Below are 24,402 nucleotides of genomic sequence, written 5' to 3'. Positions count from 1 at the left end.
GTCCCTGTGGCAGATGTGAAAGTTGTTGGGTCTGCTTGGTTGTTCAGCCTCCCCCAGTAAGAACCAAGGTATAACAAAGAGCACTTTTTTTTTGGGTGGGGGGAGCTAGGAAGAACATGGTGGAAATTTTTTTTTCCTGAAGAAGAAATGTCTTCAGATGATGCTTTTAGCATTTTTCTGACTATGCTGGGTACATGGCTCCTTCTTGGGTAAAACACTAAGAGGGAAGTCTGAACCTCTTAAAAGTCCCCAATTTCCTTGGGCTGGGGAAGTGATTGGTACCAACTGAAGAGTCCCCTTGGTTTAGGCACACATTTGGTTTGTGTTATTATAACACTTGGATAAAGAATGACCAAAAGGATGGGAGGTGGATATGATTGAAGTGCATTATATATGTGTATGAAAATAGCATAATGAAACTCTCTAAAAACTGTTACAAAGTGGAGGAGGAGGAAGAGGAGTTAGGACAGCGGGGGGTGAATTTGATCATAGTATATTATCTGTATGTATGTATGTATGTCATGATGAAACCCCTTTGTACAATTAATTTATGCTAACAAAGAAATTTTATGCTATGCTAAGAGATAGCATAGATAAATGGGACCTCATAAAACTAAAAAGCTTCTGTTCATCAAAAGAAATGGTCTCTAAACTGAAGAGAACACCCACAGAGTGGGAGAAAATATTTGCCAATTATACATCAGACAAAGGACTGATAACCAGAATATACAGGGAACTTAAAAAACTAAATTCTCCCAAAACTAATGAACCAATAAAGAAATGGGCACGTGAACTAAACAGAACTTTCTCAAAAGAAGAAATTCAAATGGCCAGAAAACACATGAAAAAATGCTCACCATCTCTAGCAATAAAGGAAATGCAAATTAAAACCACGCTAAGGTTCCACCTCACCCCTGTTAGAATAGCCATCATCAGCAACACCACCAACAACAGGTGTTGACAAGGATGCGGAGAAAAAGGAACCCTCTTACACTGTTGGTGGGAATGTAGACTAGTACAACCACTCTGGAAAAAAATTTGGAGGCTACTTAAAAAGCTGGACATCGATCTACCATTTGATCCAGCAATACCACTCTTGGGGATATACCCAAAAGACTGTTACTCCAGAGGCACCTGCACATCCATGTTTATTGCAGCACTATTCACAATAGCCAAGTTATGGAAGCAGCCAAGATGCCCCACCACTGACGAATGGATTAAGAAAATGTGGTATCTATACACAATGGAATTTTATGCAGCCATGAAGAAGAACGAAATGTTATCATTCGCTGGTAAATGGATGGAATTGGAGAACATCATTCTGAGTGAGGTTAGCCTGGCTCAAAAGACCAAAAATCGTATGTTCTCCCTCATATGTGGACATTAGATCAAGGGCAAACACAACAAGGGGATTGGACTATGAGCACATGATAAAAGCGAGAGCACACAAGGGAGGGGTGAGGATAGGTAAGACACCTAAAAAACTAGCTAGCATTTGTTGCCCTTAATGCAGAGAAACTAAAGCAGATACCTTAAAGCAACTGAGGCCAATAGGAAAAGGGGACCAGGAACTAGAGAAAAGGTTAGATCAAAAAGAATTAACCTAGAAGGTAACACCTACGCACAGGAAATCAATGTGAGTCAGTGCCCTGTATAGCTATCCTTATCTCAACCAGCAAAAACCCTTGTTCCTTCCTATTATTGCTTATACTCTCTCTACAACAAAATTAGAGATAAGGGCAAAATAGTTTCTGCTGGGTATTGAGGGGGGGAGCAGGAGGGGGTGGAGTGGGTGGTAAGGGAGGGGGTGGGGGCAGGGGGGAGAAATGAACCAAGCCTTGTATGCACATATGAATAATAAAAGAAAAATGAAAAAAAAAAAAAAAAAAAAAAGATAGTAACGACCAGATATGGGGTGCATGCCTGTAATCTCACACTTGGGAGACAGAGGCATGAGGATTTTGAGTTCAAGGCCAGCCCAGGCTACATAGTAAGACCATGTCTCAAAAAAAAAAAAAAAGATCAGCTATTCATCCTCGTCAGCTTCCGGAGGGCACCAGCTCTTCTCCAGCTGCATGACATCGAGAGGACCGTTCCCTCCAAGCAAAATGAACCTTCTGACCCATAGGCGGAAGCATTCCATGGTCCCCACATGATCACGGCACCCACAGACACTCCAACACGCAGAGGCACGCAGACACAGACATATACGCAGCCACCATTGGGCAGGAAAAAGTTTATTTTCTCTCAGGAATTTAGCACTGTCACTAAAAAGTATACTTTTCATATCTCTTCATGTGAAATCCACTGCTAATGTTTTTGTAATGTTTTAAAAACTAATATAGGTGAATCATTAAAAAAAAAATAAAAATAAAAACTCTTAGCAAACCAGGAAAAAAAAAAAAAAGAATGGCAAAAAAAGAAACTCATGGAAGTTCTACAGCTTCATTTCTTACCTATTAATGTAACACTGAGGAGGACGTTTGGGGCAAAAGAAAGACATACTAGTCGTAGTCCTGAGGCCTGGGTGTGAATGATGACTTTGCTCTTACTCTGCAACTTGGCCCTGCTATTCTGTCTCTAAAGCAGAGCTAACGACAGCAACTCCATGAAGTGTTCTGCACAGAACAAGAGTGGTTGAAAGGCATGCAGCTTGCTGTGTGTCAGGGAGGAGGCTGAGAAAAATGCTTTCTTCTTTTTCCTTTCACCCTGAGATCAAACTTACACTGAATTCTTAAAGAAAGAATCATTTTTCACTCTTTAGAGGAAGAGTCTCATTCTCCAGTTCAAATGTCTGATGATATTTCATTTATTTTCAGCATTTTATACCTTACCTTCTGGAGTTTTGGTCCTTGTCATTGCTTGGTGAAGGGACTTGCATTACAGCTTTGAAAGTATGTAAGAACCATTTCTAGGGCTGGAGGTGTGGCTTAAGTGGTAGAGCACCTGCCTAGCAAGTGTGAGGCTCTCAGTCCAAATGCCAGTACTTCCAAAACAAACAAAACAAAAGGAATATGATATAGTTCAGGTTGGGATATCCAGCTGAACCCTCTCTGACCTTCCCCCATGTAGACACTAATTCCCAAACAGAGCCATTTATTCTCCATATTTATAGTCATACATCTGCATAGCATTTTTGTTATGTAGTGAATAATCTGTGATCATTGTACAGTGTCTCATTTGAAAATGAGGTAAAATTTCCTTATGAAACGTAAAGGATGGGGCTATGCCACACTGCACACTGTAAAGATGGAAGTTAACTTGGGTAGTGGCCGTGCCTGTCTTGCACCCTGGTAAATTTTAAAAATGGGATCTTTGTACTTATGTTGATTGTTTGTTTGTTTTAACTAACTGTTAAAACCCTCCTCACCAGGAAAAAAAAATCAGTTTGAGCATATAGGTTGAGCATCCCTAGTCTGAAATCCAAAAGGGCTCCAAAATCCAAAGCTTTATGAGTACTGACATGATGCCTCGAGTGGAAAATTCCACACCTGGGCCTCATAGGATGCTTGCAATCAAAACATAGGCACTAAAAATAGTGTGCAAAATTACCTTCAGGCTGTGTGAATAAGGTTTCTATGAAACCTAAATTAATTTCATGGTTAGATGTGGATCCCACCACCAAGATACCTCCACCACCCTGTTCTTATTCCCTGCACTAATATGAAAAACTTAAAGATAAATCCTGGTAAATTCAAAACAAATTTTAGAACTACTTAAACATTTGGGAAGTAGAAGGCAAAGCTCATTATGAAGTAGACTCAAAAAAAGTACCAGTGCATTTTATCTGTTTTTTAAGGCATCCCCTCACTGTGAAACCCAGGCTGCCCTGAAACTCCTGCCTTAGTCTCCCTACTGCTGAGAATTACAGGCATGCACCATCACTGCCACCTATTTTATTTTGTATTATTGGACAGGAAGTAGGATTTACTGGTGGGCCTGATTAAGGGGGAGGAACACAATGGAAGCCCTCATGAGTGCATGGCCTGCTACTTGTCTAAAAGAACCCAATTAGAGATGCATTTGATCCCAGCCCTTCAGGATGAGCTACTTCCAAGCTACCATGGCTCCACATTTATCCACAGTAAACTTGAAAAATTCCCACTTCTTTGAGATGTGGATCTTCTGGCAGCCAGGGAATTTGACCATGGTCCTTCATGGGGCCTCAACCAGATTTTCCTTGTTCTGCAGTTTAATGCCGATGCAGATGAACCCTGGCCAGTGTGAACCCTGGCCAACTTGTGCTGGCTATTCCCAAAAGGCACCACTCTTACTTGTCTGGAGTCTAGATTGGGAACAGTACAGTGTCAGTGACAGGAATGTCCATTGGAAAGAGCAATCTCCAAGATCCCCGAAGGTGACCCATATATACAATAGGCTATGACACTTCTGAGGAGGCTTCTGTTTGCATCCACTGCACACTGGGCAATACATTTTCAAAAGCAAGAAATGTATAATGTACTCCCTATATCACCATGGGAGAAATACAAAATCACAAAATTTAAAATCCAACTACAGTCATGTATCATTTAGCAGTAGAGATACATTCTGAGAAATGTGTCCATAGGTGATTTCATTATTGTGCAAACATAGAGTAGGTTTACACAGACCTAAGATGGCTGTGATGGCAGTAGGCAATGTAATCTTTTGGGACCACCATTGTTTATGTAGCCACCGTTGGCTGTAATGTCATCATGTGACGTATGATTATACGTAAATCAAAATTAATTAATTAATTAGTTAATTCATTGCAAAAACACAATCCAAATAACTGTTGAATCCAATAGGAGACTAAAACTGCCACTGCAGGCTAGGTAGAATGTACCAAGAATGTTGCATAATGAAATTTGTAATATACACAAATACATACATAGAGAAAATGTATGATTTTATATACAAAAAAATTCATCTAAGTAAATGATCATTCAAGAAGATGGACAGAGAAATTAACAAAAGAAAAAAAAGGAAAGTTGGAGGAGGGAATTAGACCTTGATTAATTGGAAAAAGGGTGGTACCAATCCTGGTACTAATTTTTTTTTAGCAAACTAGACTGGTTTCCCACAAGTCTAATTTTTAAAATGAGGGAAAAAATTACCTACGCATTAAAAAACAAGGAAAGGTGCATACATGCTGACAGAGTTTAAGTTTAATTACTAGTACAATTCTTTGCTTACAATTTGGAAATATGAATGGATTGAACAGATTTCTAAGAAAATAGAAATTACTATAATTGATTCAAGTAGTTGAAAGCTTGCAATGGGCAAGGGAAAAGGGGGACCCAGGGGAACTGTCTTCAGAGAAGATTCCTGCCCAGACTGTCTTGCAGACTGGTTTCCTCAGAGCACCAAGAGAAGTCATTGCCCAAGCTGAATTCCATGTGGATTGTTCTGTAACTAACATACTAACCCTGCACTTGGCTTTGGAGAGGCAAGGTGGGGTGCCAGCATGTTCTCTGGCAGTAACAGATATAACACTGTAGATAACATGTCTGAGGAAAGCAGGGCCTTCAATTGGGCTGTTCCTTTCCTCACATGTGTTCATTTACATGCAGAGACTTGTACTAGACCACAAAAAGGGATTTGTCCTGACGTTGCTCTGAGGGAATCAAAGGAGAGGAATCTCTGAAAGGGAAGGAAAGGGTGTTTGGACAATTGGATTGATATCACTTCTGACTTTGACTTTTATGCAGCTTCCTAAATGACAACCATGTCCTGCACAGGAACATGGGAATACAGAGTGGCCCTTGCCTGTGGCCACTAAGCCCTGGCTGTGAATTTTACCCTCACTCCATCATCTCCTCTTGGCTTACTCTTGCCATTACTGGAAGGCTATTTGGACGCCTCTCCCCCAAGTTCCTGCTGCTGCTCCCCTCTGTTAGAGACATAAGAAACCCCTCCCTTGTCTGGCCTGGACCGTAGAGACAACATGGCTGGTGCACTGGACAGAGTCTGCCTATCCAGGATCCCAGATGCTCTGGGACTCTTCCCAGTCGTCTGTCTTCTTCCTTGTGCAGGTGCTCATGGAAGTACTATATTACAAGACACAGCTGCCAGGCATCATTTGGAACTTTCATGGTCTTTATATTTACCAAATCATGTAAATGATTATGTTCTCAGAGAAAAACTGGGCTCTGTGATTTTATCATTGGGCAGAGTGGGGCAGGACAAAGAAAAAAGGAAAGATGGAGAGAGAGAATATGAAAGTGAATATGAAGAGTTTTGACAGGGCTTTTTGTCTGCACTTTAATAATTGCATCCATTTTGTAAGGCCAAGACCTCTTGTCTTGTGTTCTACTCCTTGGCAAAGCATACTGTTCTGTGACAAGTCACACCACCTTTGTGGTAAAAACCCCATCTTCTATCTAGATTTCAATCTCACTATTTCTCCTTCTCTCCTCCTGTTTACTTCTCACCCACTGAATCCTGGCATCTACCATTCCCTGGAGCCACTCTCTCCAGGAATTCCTGCCTTCCCAGGCACTCTGCAGAGTCTGAGCTGTGGCTCCCTTTTTTTCTTGCCTTGTTCTCCCCCTTGGCTCCTGGGCTCTGAGTTCTGAGTCTTGCTTCCATCTTCCAGGAAGTTCCTCTTCTGTTTCCCTGGCAAGTTCTAGGGCTTCTGTCCTTTGCTGTCCTCTCTCTACAACCTCCTGACTAATCCTCTTTGGCACCATCCTGCTACCCTCATCCAAATAGAGAGCCCACATCTTGCCAAGCTACAGCCAATTACCAATTTATACCCCACTCAGAGGCCCCAAGACAGTGAGTCCCAGATCTGACTCACCATGTCAGCCCTGCCTTCCTCATGAAGTAAACAGTCCCTCCAACTCCCAGTTTCACAAGCTACAAACTGAGGTGAGATTTCTTTTGCCTCCACACACATCCATTTATTTAAAAAGCCCTACCAACTGATCATCAGTTTAGAATGAGCCCAATGCCATTTCCATGTACAACCCATGATCTCTTACCTGGACCCATCTTGGGTCTGACTGCCTCAAGTCTTGTCACCTCCATACCAATTCACTTTTCACACCACAACCATTGTTACACCTCTATTGGGTCTCTTCTGCCCTAGATCATTCACGGTTCTCCTTGCCCTCAGAATACAGTCCAAACTCCCCAACATGGCTTAACAAGCACCTGCTTTTGCAAAATAATCTTTTTGGCATCTTCTCCTTCCTCAGCCCCTGTGAGTCCCCTGGTTGTTGTGTAGCCCCTGAATGGGCTGTGCTTGCCCACTGTCCCCATTCCCTTGCTCATGAAGTCCCTTCCTGCCACCCTACATAGAATGTTCTTGCTCCTGTCCCCTCTGCCTTTTAAGCCCGTAGGTGTCAGATCAAGAGCCACTCCAGAGGGAGCCTTCCAGCTTTGGACAAGTGTCCTTCCAGCAGGCCATGTAGCATGTCTACCCCTTGAGGGTATGCACCTCATATGGCTGGTCTGCTCACCTGATTCCTCCATTAGATTCAGATGTCTGAAGGCAAAGGCCATTCTTGTTCCTGAAACCCAGTACTGCCTATAATGCAGAATCCTTAATGTTTCATTCATGCACTGATAAATGAATCTATTGCATTACTTTCATTATATATTTATTGCATACTTTTATATCCTGTGCACTATGCTATGTCACCTCATAAGTGCAGTGGAAAGTCTAATTGCTAGAATCCTCAGAGAAAGGCACTATGATAAGCTCTTGACTCCTGTTCTCTTTAGGAAGCCTGAGTGTCTCTGGAGTTGGGAGTTCACCCCTTAAGTACATTGTGCCCCTGTAGAGTTCTTTCAGAGTTCTTGGGGCCACTGAGATTGCTTCAGTCTCCAGCCCCAACCCACTCAGACCGCAGGAATGCCCTCTAGCTTCTCTTCCACGACATTACTTTGCTTCACTGTCACTGTGTGTGCCACACTTTCCCCATCCCCACTTCTAATCCCATTGCAGACCTTACTGTGCCAGATGCTATCCAGCTGAATGAGACACTGCCCTCAAGCACCTTTGCTCATTTGTGGAAAGTAGACCTAAAATGATGACAACACTGATGAGAAGATGATAAGGGACGTAAATGAGCATGGGGGACTCTCTTGGGGGGGTTGGGGAAGAGGAGGGGGAAGGCAGAAGATACCGGGAGGGGTGAAGAGGGTGGAAGTACGCTGAAGACAACATAATTAAACCCACGGAACACTACTTGAAAGAGAGGGGAAGAGGGAGAGGAGAAATGGGAATATGGTGGAGGGGGTGTACACATGAATGGAATTACCGCATTGAAACCTCCCCTTATTATCAATGTATGATAAATAAAAACAAAATCACCTTGAGGCTTTCTTAGCAAAAATTAATTGCACATATTTTGGGTGTTTCTAAGTGTTACCTGACTTAACATCAGAACTTTCCCTTGAAGTTGTCTTTTTTTTTTAGTAAATCACTATCAACTGCTTTTGTGTGATTTTCCTCCCTTCTCCAGGTGGAGTGCAGAAAAAGAAATTTTAGGTCATTGCAGCTTTCATCTGATGCTGACCAAGCTCCAGGCCACTGGCAGAGATATCCTCTGAAGCCCAGAGTAGAACCCAAGAACTCTCAGGAAGACATACCCTGCTTCCTAGGCATGTGCCCAGACAGCTCCTTTTAGCTCTTTAAGGGCATGTTCACCTTTGTCTTCCAGTGTGTGGCACAGTTTCTAAAATATAGAGAGTATTCAGTATATTTGTGGAATTAGCAGAGAGAGGAGAAGGGGAAGAAAGGAGGTGGAAGAGAGAGAGGAAGAGAGGGAGAGGCAAAACTGAAAATGATATCTCAGACTCTTCCAGGGCTAGAAATTAGATGGTATCAAATGGAAGGTTTGGTAAATAGGTTTGTTGCCCCTAAGTATGTGTGAAATGTCGTCCTAGGGAGTTCCTGATGTGTTAGAAAATCTGACACCATAAGTACTGAAATAAGTACCCCAAACTTGGAGAGTTTCCAGTGCAGTTAGAAATAACCTTAGGGTAGTTACATAACAGGGAACATGTAGCACCTGTCAAAGCCTGCCACTGTAGAGAGGAAGAGGCATACTTGCTGAATGGACTCAAGGCACTAAACAGCTCTTATTAACATGCATAATTGCTGTTTTGAAACTGAAGCCATCTCTCTTCCTACCCTGAAAGCTGTCCCAGCTAGGGTCTGGGTTGTAGTAGTGTGGGTGCCTCTGTTTTTCCTTCCCTTTTCTAGTACCATCAATACTGATACTAGGTTGAGAGTAGATGTTTTGTGAGTTTGAGCTCACATACCATTTTCAGTAGATTGGTTGTAGCTCACTGGAGTGTTGCGAAGAATTCTGAAGTTGAATTTCAGTTCAGTGTGGCAAGTTCCATGGAAAGAGGTGAAGGGGGTTGGAGAATAGCCGTGTGCAGGCCAAGAATTTCCCAGCCCTATTCCAGAGCAAAGTAAGTTGATGAGAGCAGGAAGTAGTGTCCATCACCTTTTTACCTAAGTAAGAGTCAACTGAAGGTATTTTCATTGGCTTTCAGATCATGTTCTTTAGTGAGTAGAGAGAAAAAGAGAGTTAAATATCTTAAGTATTTCAACCATTTCTCCAACCTGTAGATATCTGATATTTGAGGCTAGATCAGACCTCATGACCACAGACAGGGCAGGAACAAGAGACTATTTTAAAAGTCCCTCCAGAATAAATATTTTCCATGGTTATTCAGAGGCAATTTAAGCTTCTGAAACTTGAGCTACAACTGGATACTCTTAACTTAGCACAGAAGCTGCTGTCCAAACTGGTAACCTGCAATCTTAGATTTGTGCACTGGGAGTCAGAACAACTGAGGAGGAGCCACCAGGCGTATTTCCTTTACGACAGTCAGTTACACAACTGCACACACCGCACCTTTCACCCAGGGCGAATCCATCCTGTCATTTTTTTGAGGCATTGTTTTTTAGATGGAGAAACTGAGGCATGACCTGCAGTTTTTCCCATCCACACTGGAATGTGTAAGCTATGAAAGTATCTTGGTTCATAGGCGTCAGGGCCCAGGCAGTCAATAAATAGTCCTTGAGTGTTTTCCATGCACCAATTGTAAACACTTCAGATAGAGTTATGAGCAAGAACGCCTGGACCCTCAACCTCAAAGTGCTTCCGTAGTTGAGAGGAGACAGACAGAAGCACCCCTGTAAATAATACTCTAAAGACAGCAATAAATGTATTGAGGAAAATGCACTTGGGTGTATTCCACCTTGGGTGTCCAAGGAAGCTATTTGAAGGAATGGCAGTCACATTTCAGTTAGAATGAGGTGATGGAATGGAGTTGATGTTACAAAGTTCTTGAAAAGACCCTTCTAAATCAGAGAAAAAAACAGGCACACCCCTGGTCAGAAGGAGAACCCATGTGGTTGGAGCAGAGAGAATGCTCAGAGACCTGCCCCTTAGCCCTGACGTTTGCTAAATTGTGTCTGTTGGTAGTGGTGGTTTCTTTAAGACTTGAAAACATTTGTTGTACTTCCTGGAGCCGCTTTTAACTCAGCCATCACATTTGGTTGTATGTCCTCGCATAGCTGTGCGGAGAGAGACTGTGAGGGCATCATAGCACGGAAGGAAAATGCCTTCCTTATAATCCTACATCCACTACTCGATTCTCTCATCTCAGTTGCTGGTCACATCCAGGCTCAGGCTCTAACCTGGAAACTGGAGAGTCATTCTCTCACTGTGGTGTCTTTGTAGATCTCTCTGTGATGGCCTTCCTCCAAGCCCTCTCCCGTGGCAAGGCCATGTTGGTCCCTCCGTGGCACGTTATGCATCATGTTCTGATCTGATCATGGCTTCCAAGAGGCCATGAGCTCCTTGCAGGCAGGGAGCATGTCATAAAGTCATCATTCATGTTCAGCCACCTGCCCACAGTAGGCACCATCAGTGTTTGGTAAGCAAATGTGCAGCTGAGCAGGCCCCCTTTGTATGCCATGATTTTAGCTATTTGCTCATTATCATCAAAGGCCCATCAAGCGAGGATTAATACTGACATGGGCATCTGCGTTCTTCTTTATAGTCTTCTCAGTTTATTCAGACTCCTTACATGAAGCAGCTGTCAGTTACTTTTAGAATTCTTTGTGCTGAGGACTGGGGGCATGACTCAAGTCGTAGAGCACCTGCCTAGCAAGCACAAGGCCCTGAGTTCAAACCCCAGTACCACCAAGGAATAAAAAAGGATTTTTGTGGTGTAATGTACATAACATTACATGTACTGTTTTAACAGTTGTTAAGTGTACAACTCAGTGGCATTAACGCATTCACACTATCAATGTATACTAATTAAAATATAAAATTTTAAAAATGAAATGCATGCTGAAATTTTACACTTTCATTCTTGTGACTTGTGTGATGATGCTGGGTGGCATGAAATTGTTTTCAAGTGTGGTTCTAACTTTCTCTTACAGCATCAAGCTTCTAGCTGTGCAAGAACTACTTGACAAAGAGGCCCTGGAAAAGGTAAATATTTTGCTCTTCTTACCCCATATTCACAAACAGAGCAGAGTGCCACCCATGGGAAAATTCCAGCTCCATCACTAAGGTGTGCAGTTATTTTGTATTCTTGACAGTGAGTGAGCTATGCAGAATTTTAATCAAAACTCTCATATCACTCATATTCATTCACACTTACAAACTCAATACTGCTTGCCTCCTTTTAGGGCAGGGTGGTAGCAGGGGCTTGCCCTGTGACAATGTGGGCCTCACTCAAGGCTTTCTGTGCTTCAGAGGACCATGAGCTGGAGGCCTCCTGAGTGCCGGGCTATGAGTTCCTCCCCTCGGTTTGATGTTTGTGATTATCTGGGTGCATGGATTATGGAATGAGGCCCAATAAGGTCTGATAACTTGCCCAAGGCCAACGAGCTAAGTGGAAGAGTGATGATTTGAACTCTGTACTTCTATTTCTAAAACCAGTGCTTTTCTGTTTAATAGACAAATTTATAAGTTTGTGTCCCTTTTTAGGTCACTTCTAAAGATTGGGAAACTGCTTCCTTTCCCCTAAACTAATATTTCACTGAATCCTGGAAGAGATGTCCAGTGTGTCTCTCCTTCCTATGTTCAAGTCAAGTCTGAAACTGGGAATTCTTTGCTGGTTGTGGGTTCAAGTTCTGCATGCAAGGAGGAATGAGCTTTGCAAAGCAGGCTGGGCAGATGCCCAGTAGGCCAAGACCCTGCATTGCTACCCCTCAGGCCTCCCAATTCGTGCCAAGTTACTAGGTAGCTCAGGACATAGCTGTGGGTGTTAATTAGAATCTGTACCAATGGCATAAAAGTATGTGGCTAGAGAGATAAGCACTCAAATGCTGTTGTTTTACTTTTGGAATTTAAAAATGTTTGCATTAGTAATCATTTGGCACTTAAATGAGTAAAGTCTTTAAAATCAGCACTAAGCAGTGATATGAAGGGAGGCAGGGGGCTGAGCTCTGGCATTATAGTTAATATATCCTCAGCCTCATTTCCATCCTGGATAAAACAAGGACAGTGTACTGCTGCTGGAGCTTACAGAGGCAAGATGAGAGCCAAATGAGTTGATGTAGCAAAAGGGCCTTCTAAATGCCAAAGCACTCTACTTGTATTAATTCTTAATTACGTATATTAATTCTTAATATGCATTCAGCCATTAAAACACACTAGGCCTGGCTATAAAAGCTATCAGTGAGCCAAACAACAACCTTGGATGAGGACAGTAGATTAGATAAAGATATTACATCAACATTAACTTTTCCTGAATTTGATAATTTGCTTGTGATCGTGCAAGAGAATGGCCTTGTCCTTAGGAATTACATGCTGATGTGTTTGAGAATAAACACACACACACACACACACAGACATGCAGATAGAGCCAGAGAGAAAACCAAGTATAAATGAAAAGGCCAGTGGAGCAAAATGCAAACCATTGAGCCTTCTGGGTATGTAAGAGTTCTCTGTATGTTCTTGAAACTTTTAAAAAGTTACCTTCCCACCCCCCACCCCAATTTTTCTTTATGGTACTAACTGTATACCGTATATTTGTTTTACTCCTCGATTAAAAAGTCAGAAAAAGCTGGCAAACATGGAGCCCCTGTGCTAAGGTATTGGTCTAGTAAAAACATATGTGCCAGAAATATTGGTTGCATCTTTTGAACAGTGCTACTGTCTGATTTAAGAGAGGACGTAGAGCCAAGTCAATCCATGTGGAATAATGCTACAATGTGCTGTGGCTGAGAATCCAATGTGGATTCTGTGTTTGGACCTAAAGCCTCCTCCTTCTTCCTCACTGAATTGCCTCAGGTTACTTATCCTCTCTGTACCTCAGTTGCCCAGTCTATAAAATGGAAATCGTTATAATCTCTAGTTCACAGAGGTTTTGAGAAGAGTAAGTGGACAGTCTGTGTGCAGGTCTTAAACTCTATGCCTGGCATTCAGTGATCCCCAAAAGTTAGCTCTTGTATATACTCTTTCCTACTCTTTCCCTCCTTCTTCCTCTTTCTCCTTCCTTCCCTGTCTCTTTCTTTCCTTCCTCCTCCTCTCTTCCTCTCTCCCCAACTCTGGTGGTGGCTTTGTATTCCCTCATCTCAAGAGGTGACCACAGAAAGCTCTATAAGATGATCTAAATATATACAGGTGTCAGCTAGGTGCCAAGTTCTTACTTTTCCCTCTGTGCATTCATTCAGTCAGTCATTCAGTGATTCATGCTGCAAGCGTTTGTTGAGTTTTCTGTGTGCAAAGCAAGTAGCAGACATTTCTAGAAAAGTCTAGAAGCAACCAGTCATCATGAGTTTGGTAGGTAGTTGCATTTTGGTTGACACATGATATTGCCTGGATTAGTTTTCTTTCTTTTTTTTTACTTTTAGTTCAGTTTATTGAAATAAGATACAGCCTCTGAGGAGCCTCGTGACTGACAGATTTCCCTTCTCCCTGGGCGTGTTGGAGAGGCACTGAGAAAAGTTCTTTGTAAACTCTGGAGCGTTGCTACCCAAAGTTTGTTCCCAGACCTGAAGCACTGAAAGCTTGTTAGCCATGCAGAAACTCAGCCCCCATCCCAGACGCCTGAACCAGAGTCACACTCTAAACAGACCCCAGTCGCTTGTGCACTCTGAAATCCAGGATTACTGCCATAGAGCCTCAGTTATTAACACCAATCATGATGATTGACTAGATTAGACCGTAATAGTCAGAGATATCCTGTGAGAAGTCAAAGTTTTCCTTTTATGGCCACCTAACTGCCTTTTCTTGGCACCAAAAGCGAAGTAGACACCATCCTCTTATTTGGGAGAACCTAGTTTTCCTCCTTAGATAACCTGCTGCTTCCTTTCATTAAGGAAATAGTCTGTTTAATGGAGTAGGGAAAGCCAGCGAGCAGGGCCACACACCCGCAGCCTGGAAACCTCAAACTTCACTGACTCTCTTGCAGTGGGGGTGCCTTTTGTAGTTTTGCCTTTGGATTTTGTGATTACTGAACTCCCAAGACACCGCCATCCATGATGGACACCCAGAGACAGACAGTCCCAAAAGGGGGTATCTTCACGTGCCTCACTCTTGGAAGATGCAAGCTGTTCTAAATGGGTCTTTTCCCCCACAGGCAGTGGTAAGTTGTATCAGAACAGTAAAAGATTTGAATTAGGGGAGAAAGAGATGGGATGCTTCTGTGTGAAAGCAGTGGCTTTCAGTAAATGACCTGAATGTAGATGGGGGGACGAATTCCCCAGCCCCTCTGGCTGTGGTTCTGCAGCCTCTACTGTACCTCCAGAACCCAGTACTTTGTGCTTCTGGCATCTTTTAAGCTCCTTAAATAATTTGGTTCTCTGCATACCCTCAACCCTTCTGTCCATTCCCCACTTTTGTTCCCAGACCCTCTCAGAGGCCCCTCCAAGGCTGACCATATAGACAGCAGGAGCCACCTCATCCCCCTGCTGGGATTTACTTACCTAGCGAGTCCAGTGGCTGCTGAAATCTGACTGATGGAGGGATGGAGAGGCCCACACAGGGCCTTCTGGCAAAGTCAGACATAGTACAGCAGCCTCAGAGCAGTTTCAGAGCCTTGTGGAGGATTCCAGTGAGTTTGAACTTCCCTTTGAGACTAGCTGATGGACCTCCTGGACTGGTCATGCCAAGACTGGCCACCCCAGGTCCAAGCAGTTTGGGAGAACCAACCTGCCTGAAAGGTCTGAACTGACAGACACCCCTACTGATCAGGCCAGCCCAAAGGGGGAAAAATATTAGAGTTATGTATGACATAAAAGGCTAAATAGCACTGTTTTGGGGTGCCATAGAAAATAAGATTTCCCAAAGTCCATATGTTTTCTCTCATATTTGGAAGCTAGACCTATAAGTTAAATGTATATTTAGAAACTTAGGATTACACACACACACACACATACACACACACACACACATACATACACATATATAGTGACAGAACAAAATTGTATTAGTGAGTCTGTCTGAGGGGACTATGGGAGGTGGGAGAAAGAAAATGTTAGAGAATGAAAAATATTGAAACAGCCCATCTGTATATGAATATAATATAATGTAGTATACAGTAAGCTATTGAATATTAGGGGAGCATGGTGATAAAGAATGGGTAAATAATGGGGGAGGAGGCCATTAATTTGATAAAGCACCATATATACAGACCTGAAGTACCAAGGCAAAATCCCCTTGGACTATTATTATACACTTATTTTTTTTAAATGAAGGGCAAGAGGGAAAAATAAATCTTTCCCATGGGTGGATACCCATGGGGGGTGGGAACAAGGAAGGGGGAATGAGGGTGAATATGGTAGATGTGTTTTGTATCCATATATGAAAATAGAAGAATGAAACCTGTTGAAATTGTTCTAAAAAGCATGGGAGAGGGGAAGAGAGAGAATGATGGAGGGTATAAATCCAACTAATACATATTTTTAAACACATATGTAAATATCACAGTGTAACCTCCTGTACACAATTATATTAGAATAAAATCAGAAGTTTTAAAAAAAAAAGAAAGTAAGATTTCCAATGCTTTTTCTTATTGCTGTCAGACATTATTATGACCTTACTATTTCAGCTTAAAATCTCCCGGTCTTAGCCTGAATCATCCTTTACCTGGTCTTTGATGGAGAGCTTTCTGCTTTCAGAAGTGCCTGGGTGTTCTGCTTTCTGTAGATCCCAGAGCCCCGTTCTCCTGGCCTTGGCAGAGGGTGCTTCTGGAGTCCCAGATCTCCTTTCCTTATCTGTAATGCTGCTCTCTGGACCTCCCTCCCACTCTGACTCTAGGACTTCATTTTTCAGAGTTGAAGACTCTGGGAACATTTTATCTTTTTGTGCTCTATCTTCTAATATTTTCTCCTCTTCCTTACTCCCAGTGGTTCTTACTGAGTTTGGGGGCTTTTGTGATTCATCTCCCTATTCACCATCTGGGAAGAGGCAAATGGTGAACACATACCTTGTGACCCCAATATGTAGACCAGTGGGGTTCCAGGTTTTACTTCTTCCTACTTGTTTCAATTTAGGGCAGTAGACTATGGAGAAGTTGGGGACGCCCAATGGGTCTGAATTTCTTCTCTCCACTAAGACTACACAGAGTCACTTTCCAGACTAGACACAGTGATTTGTTGCTTATTTTAAAAATAAGTTATAAACCATATAATTAGTAACTTAAGCTTTGATGTCAGTTTCTTCAAAAAATTATTAGAACCATGAAAAGGGGATCTGATATGTATAAATATCAGGACATGACATTTCTCTGAAAAAGTGTCTTATATTTTAATGTGTTTTTTAGTCATGTATTCCCTTGGTCCCAAGACAAGGACTTACTCTGAGAACTTGTCATCTGGCCTTATGCACTCTTTGCTTTCAGTGTGCGACCTTTTTGTTTTTCTGAGTTTAAGTCACAAGGACTTTTTTCCCAGGCTTTAAAAACAGGTTCATCTAATGCCTTTAACCATGGCATTGCATGAAAGGGAAGGAAAATATTGGTACAGCTTGATTTAGAAGATCATTTTTCAATGACCCTTTCAAACGGCTTCCTGCAAAGCTGTGGACAATAGTTTGGCAGTGACTCCAGCCCGAGGTCACCCTCACCCTGTCAGGATCAGAAGGCAGCCATCAGCTGACCCAACTGAGACTAGCACCTGCTTAAAGAGCTGCCTGTGTGAATTGGGTTACCTTGCAAGTCAGGGCCTCCCAACTCATTCCTGGCTCCCCCCAGGCCAGACTCAGCTGTTAATCCCAAGTCAACTGAGCTCATGCACCATCTTTGAGAACAGGGCTGTGAATCCAGCTGTGCTGAGCGCTAGCCAGGGAACCTATCAGGCAAGTCACCCATTAACCTCAGTTTCTTCCCAACATGCAGGGGCACAATAACACCTACATCATTGGGATTTTTTTAATGAGAGCTAAGTGAAATAATGTATGAAACAGAGTGCATGACTCAGTGGTAGAGCACCTGCTTAGCAAGAGTAAGGCTGAGAGTTCAAACCCCAGTACCACCACCCCCCACACAAAAAAAAAAGAGAGCGAGAGAAAGATTGTGCATATAGTAAACACTGGAGTCACAGTGCCTAATGTTATCATTACTGCTGTTAGTCTGATTGTTAGCATTGGAAAATGTTAAAGGAAAAGCAATATCCTCCTCCTGCCTCCATCTGCCAAACTGTGTGGGACAGGATGCCTGCTGGTCCTCCTTTCTGCTGCTCCAAGGTATTATTCTTAGAACTTTGGCTTTGGAGTCCCACTTTGTCCAGTTTTCCTACAGGTAGAACAGAGGATCTCCAAGACCCCTGGTAGTACATTTCACCAGCAATCCTGGAACTAAAAAATTGGACTTGATGCATCAGTCAGGGACTCTTCCAGCCCAACCCTGGTGATGAGCAACACTGGAATTAGAAGTAGTAATTCCCTGGGAATTTTCAGGAGGGGATAGGAGGTAAGCCATTTCACATAGCTGAGGCACATGCATGGCTAAGCTAAGTGATCATGGCCTTAATTGGTAGTGGTATTTCAAAAAATACACATGTGCACATGCATAAACCCTAGCTTGTTACTGCATGCCCTCAGAGTGGTGTTCATTATGAAGATAAAGTTACAAAAAACATTTTACACTTGAATGGCATGCCTAGAATCCCAAAATGTCAGAACTGAGGGAGACTTAAAAGCTATCTAATCCAACCCTGTCATTTTGCAGACAGGACACTGAGGCCAAGGAATTTGAAGTGCCCATTTTCCCATGGGTCCAGGCAGATGTGGATCTATCCTGTGGACTGGACTCCATATCCAGACTCCTTTCAGGATATCCCCTGCCTCTCCTATCTCACTTAACCTGGACAACAGCCCTACCCGCATAGGGAACAACTCTATTGTCACATGTCCTACGATTGGCAGCAGATCCAGATGATGGAGAACTGAATCCCAGGTCCTCTGACAGCTTGACTTACAGCAAACAGATTTGGGTGGTTGGTCTATGTCTCCATGAGCACCATGTGGTCCATCCAGCAAGAAGGCCAGAGAATGTTGGCCCATGGTTGGAAAAAGGGCAGTAAGAGGTTCTGGGCTGCAGATGTGGGCACTGTGGGGGAAGCAACAGAAAATGAAGGAATATGTGGTGGTGTGAGGGCTGCCTGGAGACCACCTACCAAGTGAGAATTCTGCAAATGGTCATAAGAACTGATGAGGAGTGTGAGAAAGAATGATGAAAGTGGGTTGGACACACCCTTTATTTAGGCTAAGTATTGAAAAAAATTGCTTCAAGAATTTTAACTTAGAAAAACTTCTCAGGGGTCAGGTATGCAAATGGTAGAGACCTGCCTAGCAAGCATAAGGCCCTGAGTTCAAGCCCCAGTATCACAAAAAAAAAATTAATTTGAAAATATTGTGTAAAACACAATGTGTCCTTTAAAAATATCAACATGAGATCTCTTAGCTCATTTTTCTCCCTCACGTAGTCCTTCTTAAAGTCAAAGCTTAAGTGGAAGACAATCTTGAATGGTTAATATTTATGTGTCTGTGCAAGCTGATTTTGTTCTTTTAGTGAGTTGAACCAATTAGTGTCTGGTCATTATTAAATTCATTGTCATCACTTGCCTGGCTTCATCTCTGTGGCAGGAAGTTGGCTACTTTTCCTTCTAAGAACTAGTGAGCTGAAATGGGGACCCCACTGGGGAGCTCAGGCTCTTCTGAGTAGAATTGACTGGGGCTCACCACAGCTGCCACCCTGCCCAGCAGCTCTGCTTCCCAAGCTGTACTCTTGGGATCCACCCATGTGCCGTGTTGCCAGGAAGTGGTACAAATAAGTGTAAGTCAATTATACGTATTCCATAAGTGGAAGTCAATTATGGCCAGGCTTCACAGTTCATTTTTAAAACAGGGCAGAACAGGTGATCCTCTAAATCAAAGTAACCTATGGCCAGTCTCTGGATTAAATCCAGCCCACAGCTTGTTTTTATTTTTTTTAAATAAAGTTTTATTGGAACACAGATGTACCTATTCACTAAACTTATTACCTGTGGCTGTTTTCACACCACAGTGTAGAGTTGAGTAGTTGGAACAGAGATTGTATAGTCCTCAAAACTTAAGTTATATATTATTGACCCTTTACAGAATGTTTGCCAACTCCCATTCTAGATTAGTGGTGCTCCCTTAAGTATCAGATGAAAACCCTATGCCCTTATCCCAGAAAAATTCACCTGCATTTCTTTGTACATAGTTGAGTTTGGAGCCCACAGGCTCTGAAGCCTCCCCACAGAGCCCCCAGAGTTCACACATTTGGGCCCAGGTAAAGGTAGGGTTCATTACTCCACCCCAGATATGTTGAATTATTTTTTCTTATAGACAGAATATAAGAAATGGTGAGGATATACTTCTAATAGTGGATATGCTTCTAATAGTGGAATAAATCAACTTTTCCCAGTGAGGCATAGTGCCCATGGTCAGCAGAAAAGCCATTTTTGTGGCCAGGTTCTGGTCAGGTTCTAGACAGAGCTATATCCCATTTTCACAGAAACAGCATCTCTTCAGTTCCCTATTTTGGTGGCTGATGGGATGATCCCCATATGGGTCATTCTAAGGGAATGATCTAGTTTATAGGGGATCTGTGCTCTCATTCAGTGGTACTAGGGTTTGGAATTCACGGCCTCTCACTCTACCACTTGAGCCATCTCCAGTTCTAAATCTAAATATTACTGGAACTCTGAGAGAAAGGATGGAGAAGAGAAGGAAAGACAGGAGGGGAGGTAAAACAAGGAGTGAAAATATAAGATTCTCTGTCCTCCTTTTCCATGATAAAGGGTGGACCCTTTTTGCTTTATTAGTTTTTGGATAGGGGCTCTCATTTTTGCCCAGGCTGACCTGGACTTCAGTCCTCCTATTTATAACCCCTTCATAGCTGGAATGACAGGCACATGCAGTCACCCAGCTTATTGGTTGAGATAGGGCCTTGTTAACTTTTTGCCCCATTTGGTCTTGAACTGTGATCCTTCTGATCTCCACCTACTGAGTAGCTGGTATTACAGTTGTAAGCCACTGTACCTGGCAGGTTTTCTTCAATGATTTTTTTCCCTATATATTTTTGATTTGTTTTCTCAGTAGTTCTAGGATTTACCATGCCTATCTTAACTTACCAGATTTATACTAAGCTATTTCAAATTTGTACTCGATTCCAGATTTATACTAACTTAATTCCAGTAAGGTGTATGAACACAAGTACTATAGAACTCTATTCTGTCTTCCCCCTTTTTATACTGTTGTTACACATATTAAATCTATGTATGTTACAGGCTGAACTATATGTTGTTAAAACTATTAGTTTTATATTGTTAGGCCTTTCAAAGAAAATGAGAGAAACAGAACAAGTGTATACTTTAGTTTTCATTTTTGCCTGTGGATTCTAGTTACCAATTGGTATAATTTCCCATTCCAGTACATCTTTATTCCCCTCCTGGCTCTTTTGTACCTTGTCACCTGTATCACATTCTTATATGTTATGGGCCCAACAATATAATTGTGTGCATGCTATTTGTATAATTTCTTTTTCTTTTTTTCCTGTAGTGACAGGGATTAAAACCAGGGCTTCATGTATGCTAAGCATTCTACACCACTGAGCTACATCCTCAACCCCTACACTTGCTTTTTAAATCAGTAGAGAATAAAGGAGAAGAAACATGCCTTTATAGTGTGTTTTATAGTTACCTGTAATGATGCTACTCATTTCTTCATGAGGATTTGAGTTGGTCTATGGTCACTTGCTTTTAACCTGAAGAACTTTGTTTAGTATTTCTCATCAGACAGGTATGTTATCAATAGATTTACTTGGTTTTTGTTTGTCTTGGAATGTATTTCATCTTCATTTTTGAAAGATAGTTTTTCCACACATAAAATTGGTTGACAGTCATTATGGTTCAACCCTTTCTACTATGTCATTTCATTGCCTCTGGCTTCTATCACTGATGAAAGTTCAGCAGTTAATCTTATTGGGAACAAGTGGCTTTTGACAGCTGGATGTATTCCTGGGGCTAAAGGCCACCATGTTTACCGAACAGTGTATTTCACCTATTGGGTTTCTTAAGAGTGACTCATACATACTTTCTTGGTGTCCCAAAGCTGGTCCAGCCTTAGTGACACAACTTCCCATGCTTGAAGAGATTTTTAAAGCATTATCCACATAACGTCCCACAAAACACTTCACGTGGTTTTGGCAAAGGGAGAATGAAAAGGAGAAAACAAAAAATATAGGAAGACCAAGGACTTTGTCATGAACAGACCTTGAGTTTGACTCTCAAATAATAGATCATGAAATCAGTTTGGTGTATTTCACCTAGCATTTGTTTCAGTATGTATGTGTAATACATGTATATGTCTGAACGTACACATGGATTGGTGAGTGGAGTGGGTAGATGAATGGATGGGCAGCAGTGAGATAAATACAATATACCAGGTTTTCATACAGAAATTATTTTTATTGCTATGAGTCATAGTCAAAAATATTTGAGAAGTGCTGTCTTAGTTCATTTATTGGCTTGGAAGAGGGCCTATTCTGGGACTTTTCCAGTATTGGAAGACCTGTGCTTGCCCTTGGGTGTATCCTAAGCACTCTTCTCTTCTGCTTTGTATGCTTCTTAACTTTACTCGACTTTTCAGCAGAAAGAACAATATGCCAAATTCATCACTATCCCTTCAAAATTGTTGCACATAGCCACCGCCTCCTACAGGAACTCAGACAGCCCTGGTGACGGGAGTTATGTACAGTTTCCTGTCTTTTTCCGTCCACCCTCAAATGCTTCTCTTATCAGGAAGTGCTAACAATGAGTTGGTCCTGAAAGAACTTTCAGTTCAGTTTTTTAGAGAATTCTGAGACATTTCATGAATGATTCATTCATTCATTTCTGGAGAACATGACTTTGTATTCAGCAAAGTTTGGGCTAGTCACTCATTTTAAATGAAACAAAAGGGCAGGCAGGTGAAACCAATTTTGCTGAGTTGCTAAACACAGTTATGCCAGATGTCCTCAGCAGGTAAAATTAGCCTTATTGAGCTGGTCATTAAAGCTTGCTTTGCCAGAAATAATTCAGTGGAGAGTTCTGACAAATCGTTAACTATGTATTTAGAATGAGTAATTCCTACAGCTGATAAAATATTTTTTGTTAACCTTCAGGAGCATCGAAATGATGGGTTTGGGCCTTCACAAGATCCAAGCCCTGGGAAAGCATCCAACCTAACTTTAGTTTTGAATCATCTGGGTAGAAATTCAGAAGTGTGTCCTGACATCCACTATGAGCAGGATCCAAAACCTCTTTTTAGGTCCTACACTTGGTTTCCCTACCACATTCCAAATATACAGCCACCCACTCCTGCCCATGCTCTAAGCCTGTCCCACCTAACTCTTGTCCATGAAATGCAGAGTCATTTTAACTTGCAGTATTAATTAGGTTGGAAGAATACAGCCAAAGAAAACCAAGCAACCCCTCTCCTATGAGTTACTTTCAAATTGCCTGCCTTTGTGGTTTACCTTGCAGTAGCTCTCTACACAAGTGGACAGTCAAGGTATCTTTAAGTGGCTCTGTAAAAGCACTGTTGAGTCAGCAAGCATCTTCTCAGCATGCCTAGCTCTGAGGACCCTCAGAGATTAAAAAAAGAAAAAAGTGCCTAGAACTAATACAAGATCCCCAGCATTTACAATGAACCTGGAAGAAAAGACGGCAAGTTTGGGGCTTAGACTGAATGCCAAGATTTGCACAAGTTGCTGAGGGAGCAGTAAAGCCTCTCACCTGTGATTGCAGACTGGAAGACTGCAGTTTCCTATTATGGTCAATGTCCTCTACCAGGCAAGCTTTGCCTCCTCTCCCTCTCTTCACTTGGCCAAAACTCCTGGTGAAGAATCAATTGCTGCCTATTGATTGTCCATTTGGTTTCTCTCTGCCTACACATCCTTGTTATGCACTCAGTTTGTGTGGACATTATTTGAGAAGAGGGAAGATATAACAAGTGTTTATATGCTTCATTTCAGGATGTAGCAGGGACGTTTTTATGTAACAGCACTTAATCAGCATTTTTATGAAAAAGAATTAAAGATGGGGCTGGAGAGGGAGGAAAGGAAGGGAAGAGAGTGTGTCTTCTACATGAATAAAGTTCACACCAATTGATATTTATACTATGGCTAGACATATGAAACTTCTAGAAAATAAGAAAGGTGGGAGAAAAATTAAAACATAGAAAATTACAGTTCAGTCTCTCTAGTTTCATTTTGTTTCAGTTCCTCATGTATATTGTTACCAAAGTAGCCCTCCTAGAACACAAGTTGGATTTTATTCTGCCCTCATTAGATAGTCACCCCTTGGTATCTGCAGGGGATTGTTTCCAGACACCCTCCCCCATACCAAAATGTGCAGATGCTAAAGTCCCCTATATAAAATGCCAAAGTATTTGCATACAGCCTACGTATATTCTCTTATATATTTTAAATTGTCTCTAGATTACTCATAATACCTAATAAAATGTAAATGCTGTGTGAATAGTTCTATATTACTTGGGGAATAATGACAAGAGAGTCTGTACATGTTCAGTACAGACACATTTTTTCTGAATATATTCTGAATTTTTTAATCTATTGTTGATTGAATCTGCAAGTATACATGTGGAACCCATGGGTCCTAGTGCCAACTCGTGTTACTTCAGAGAGAAGCCAACGTGGCATAATGGGGTCAGATAGACCTGGATTTGGTCCCACTCAGCCTCCTACCCTCTGGGTGATCTTGAGTTTGGCATTTAGCTCATCCAGCCCCATATTCCTTATCGGTCAATTGAAGATGATATGTCTCCCTTGCAGAGCTGTGGTGTGGGTCACACCATGGCCTGTGTGCAAAGAGCCTGCAGTGCTCTGCCAATGGCATCAGTAAATGAGAACTGCTGGAGTTCAGATTCAGTCACATGAAGTGGGTCCCCCGCCCCACAGGGC

General features: G+C 42.1%; 1 protein-coding gene across 2 annotated transcripts in view; it reads left to right on the top strand.

Moving 5' to 3' along the window:
* Eepd1 (endonuclease/exonuclease/phosphatase family domain containing 1) overlaps positions 1 to 24,402 on the top strand; it is a 105,820-nt gene that overhangs the window by 52,603 nt on the left and 28,815 nt on the right. For both annotated transcript variants that reach the window (XM_074065295.1, XM_074065294.1), the window contains one exon: positions 11,402 to 11,453. In XM_074065295.1, the coding sequence (XP_073921396.1) occupies positions 11,402 to 11,453 (52 nt within the window). The remainder of the gene's footprint in view (positions 1 to 11,401; positions 11,454 to 24,402) is intronic.

Source organism: Castor canadensis, chromosome 2 (assembly GCF_047511655.1).
Source record: "Castor canadensis chromosome 2, mCasCan1.hap1v2, whole genome shotgun sequence".
Taxonomy (NCBI): Eukaryota; Metazoa; Chordata; class Mammalia; order Rodentia; family Castoridae; genus Castor; species Castor canadensis.
This window is presented reverse-complemented; position numbering and strand designations above follow the sequence as displayed.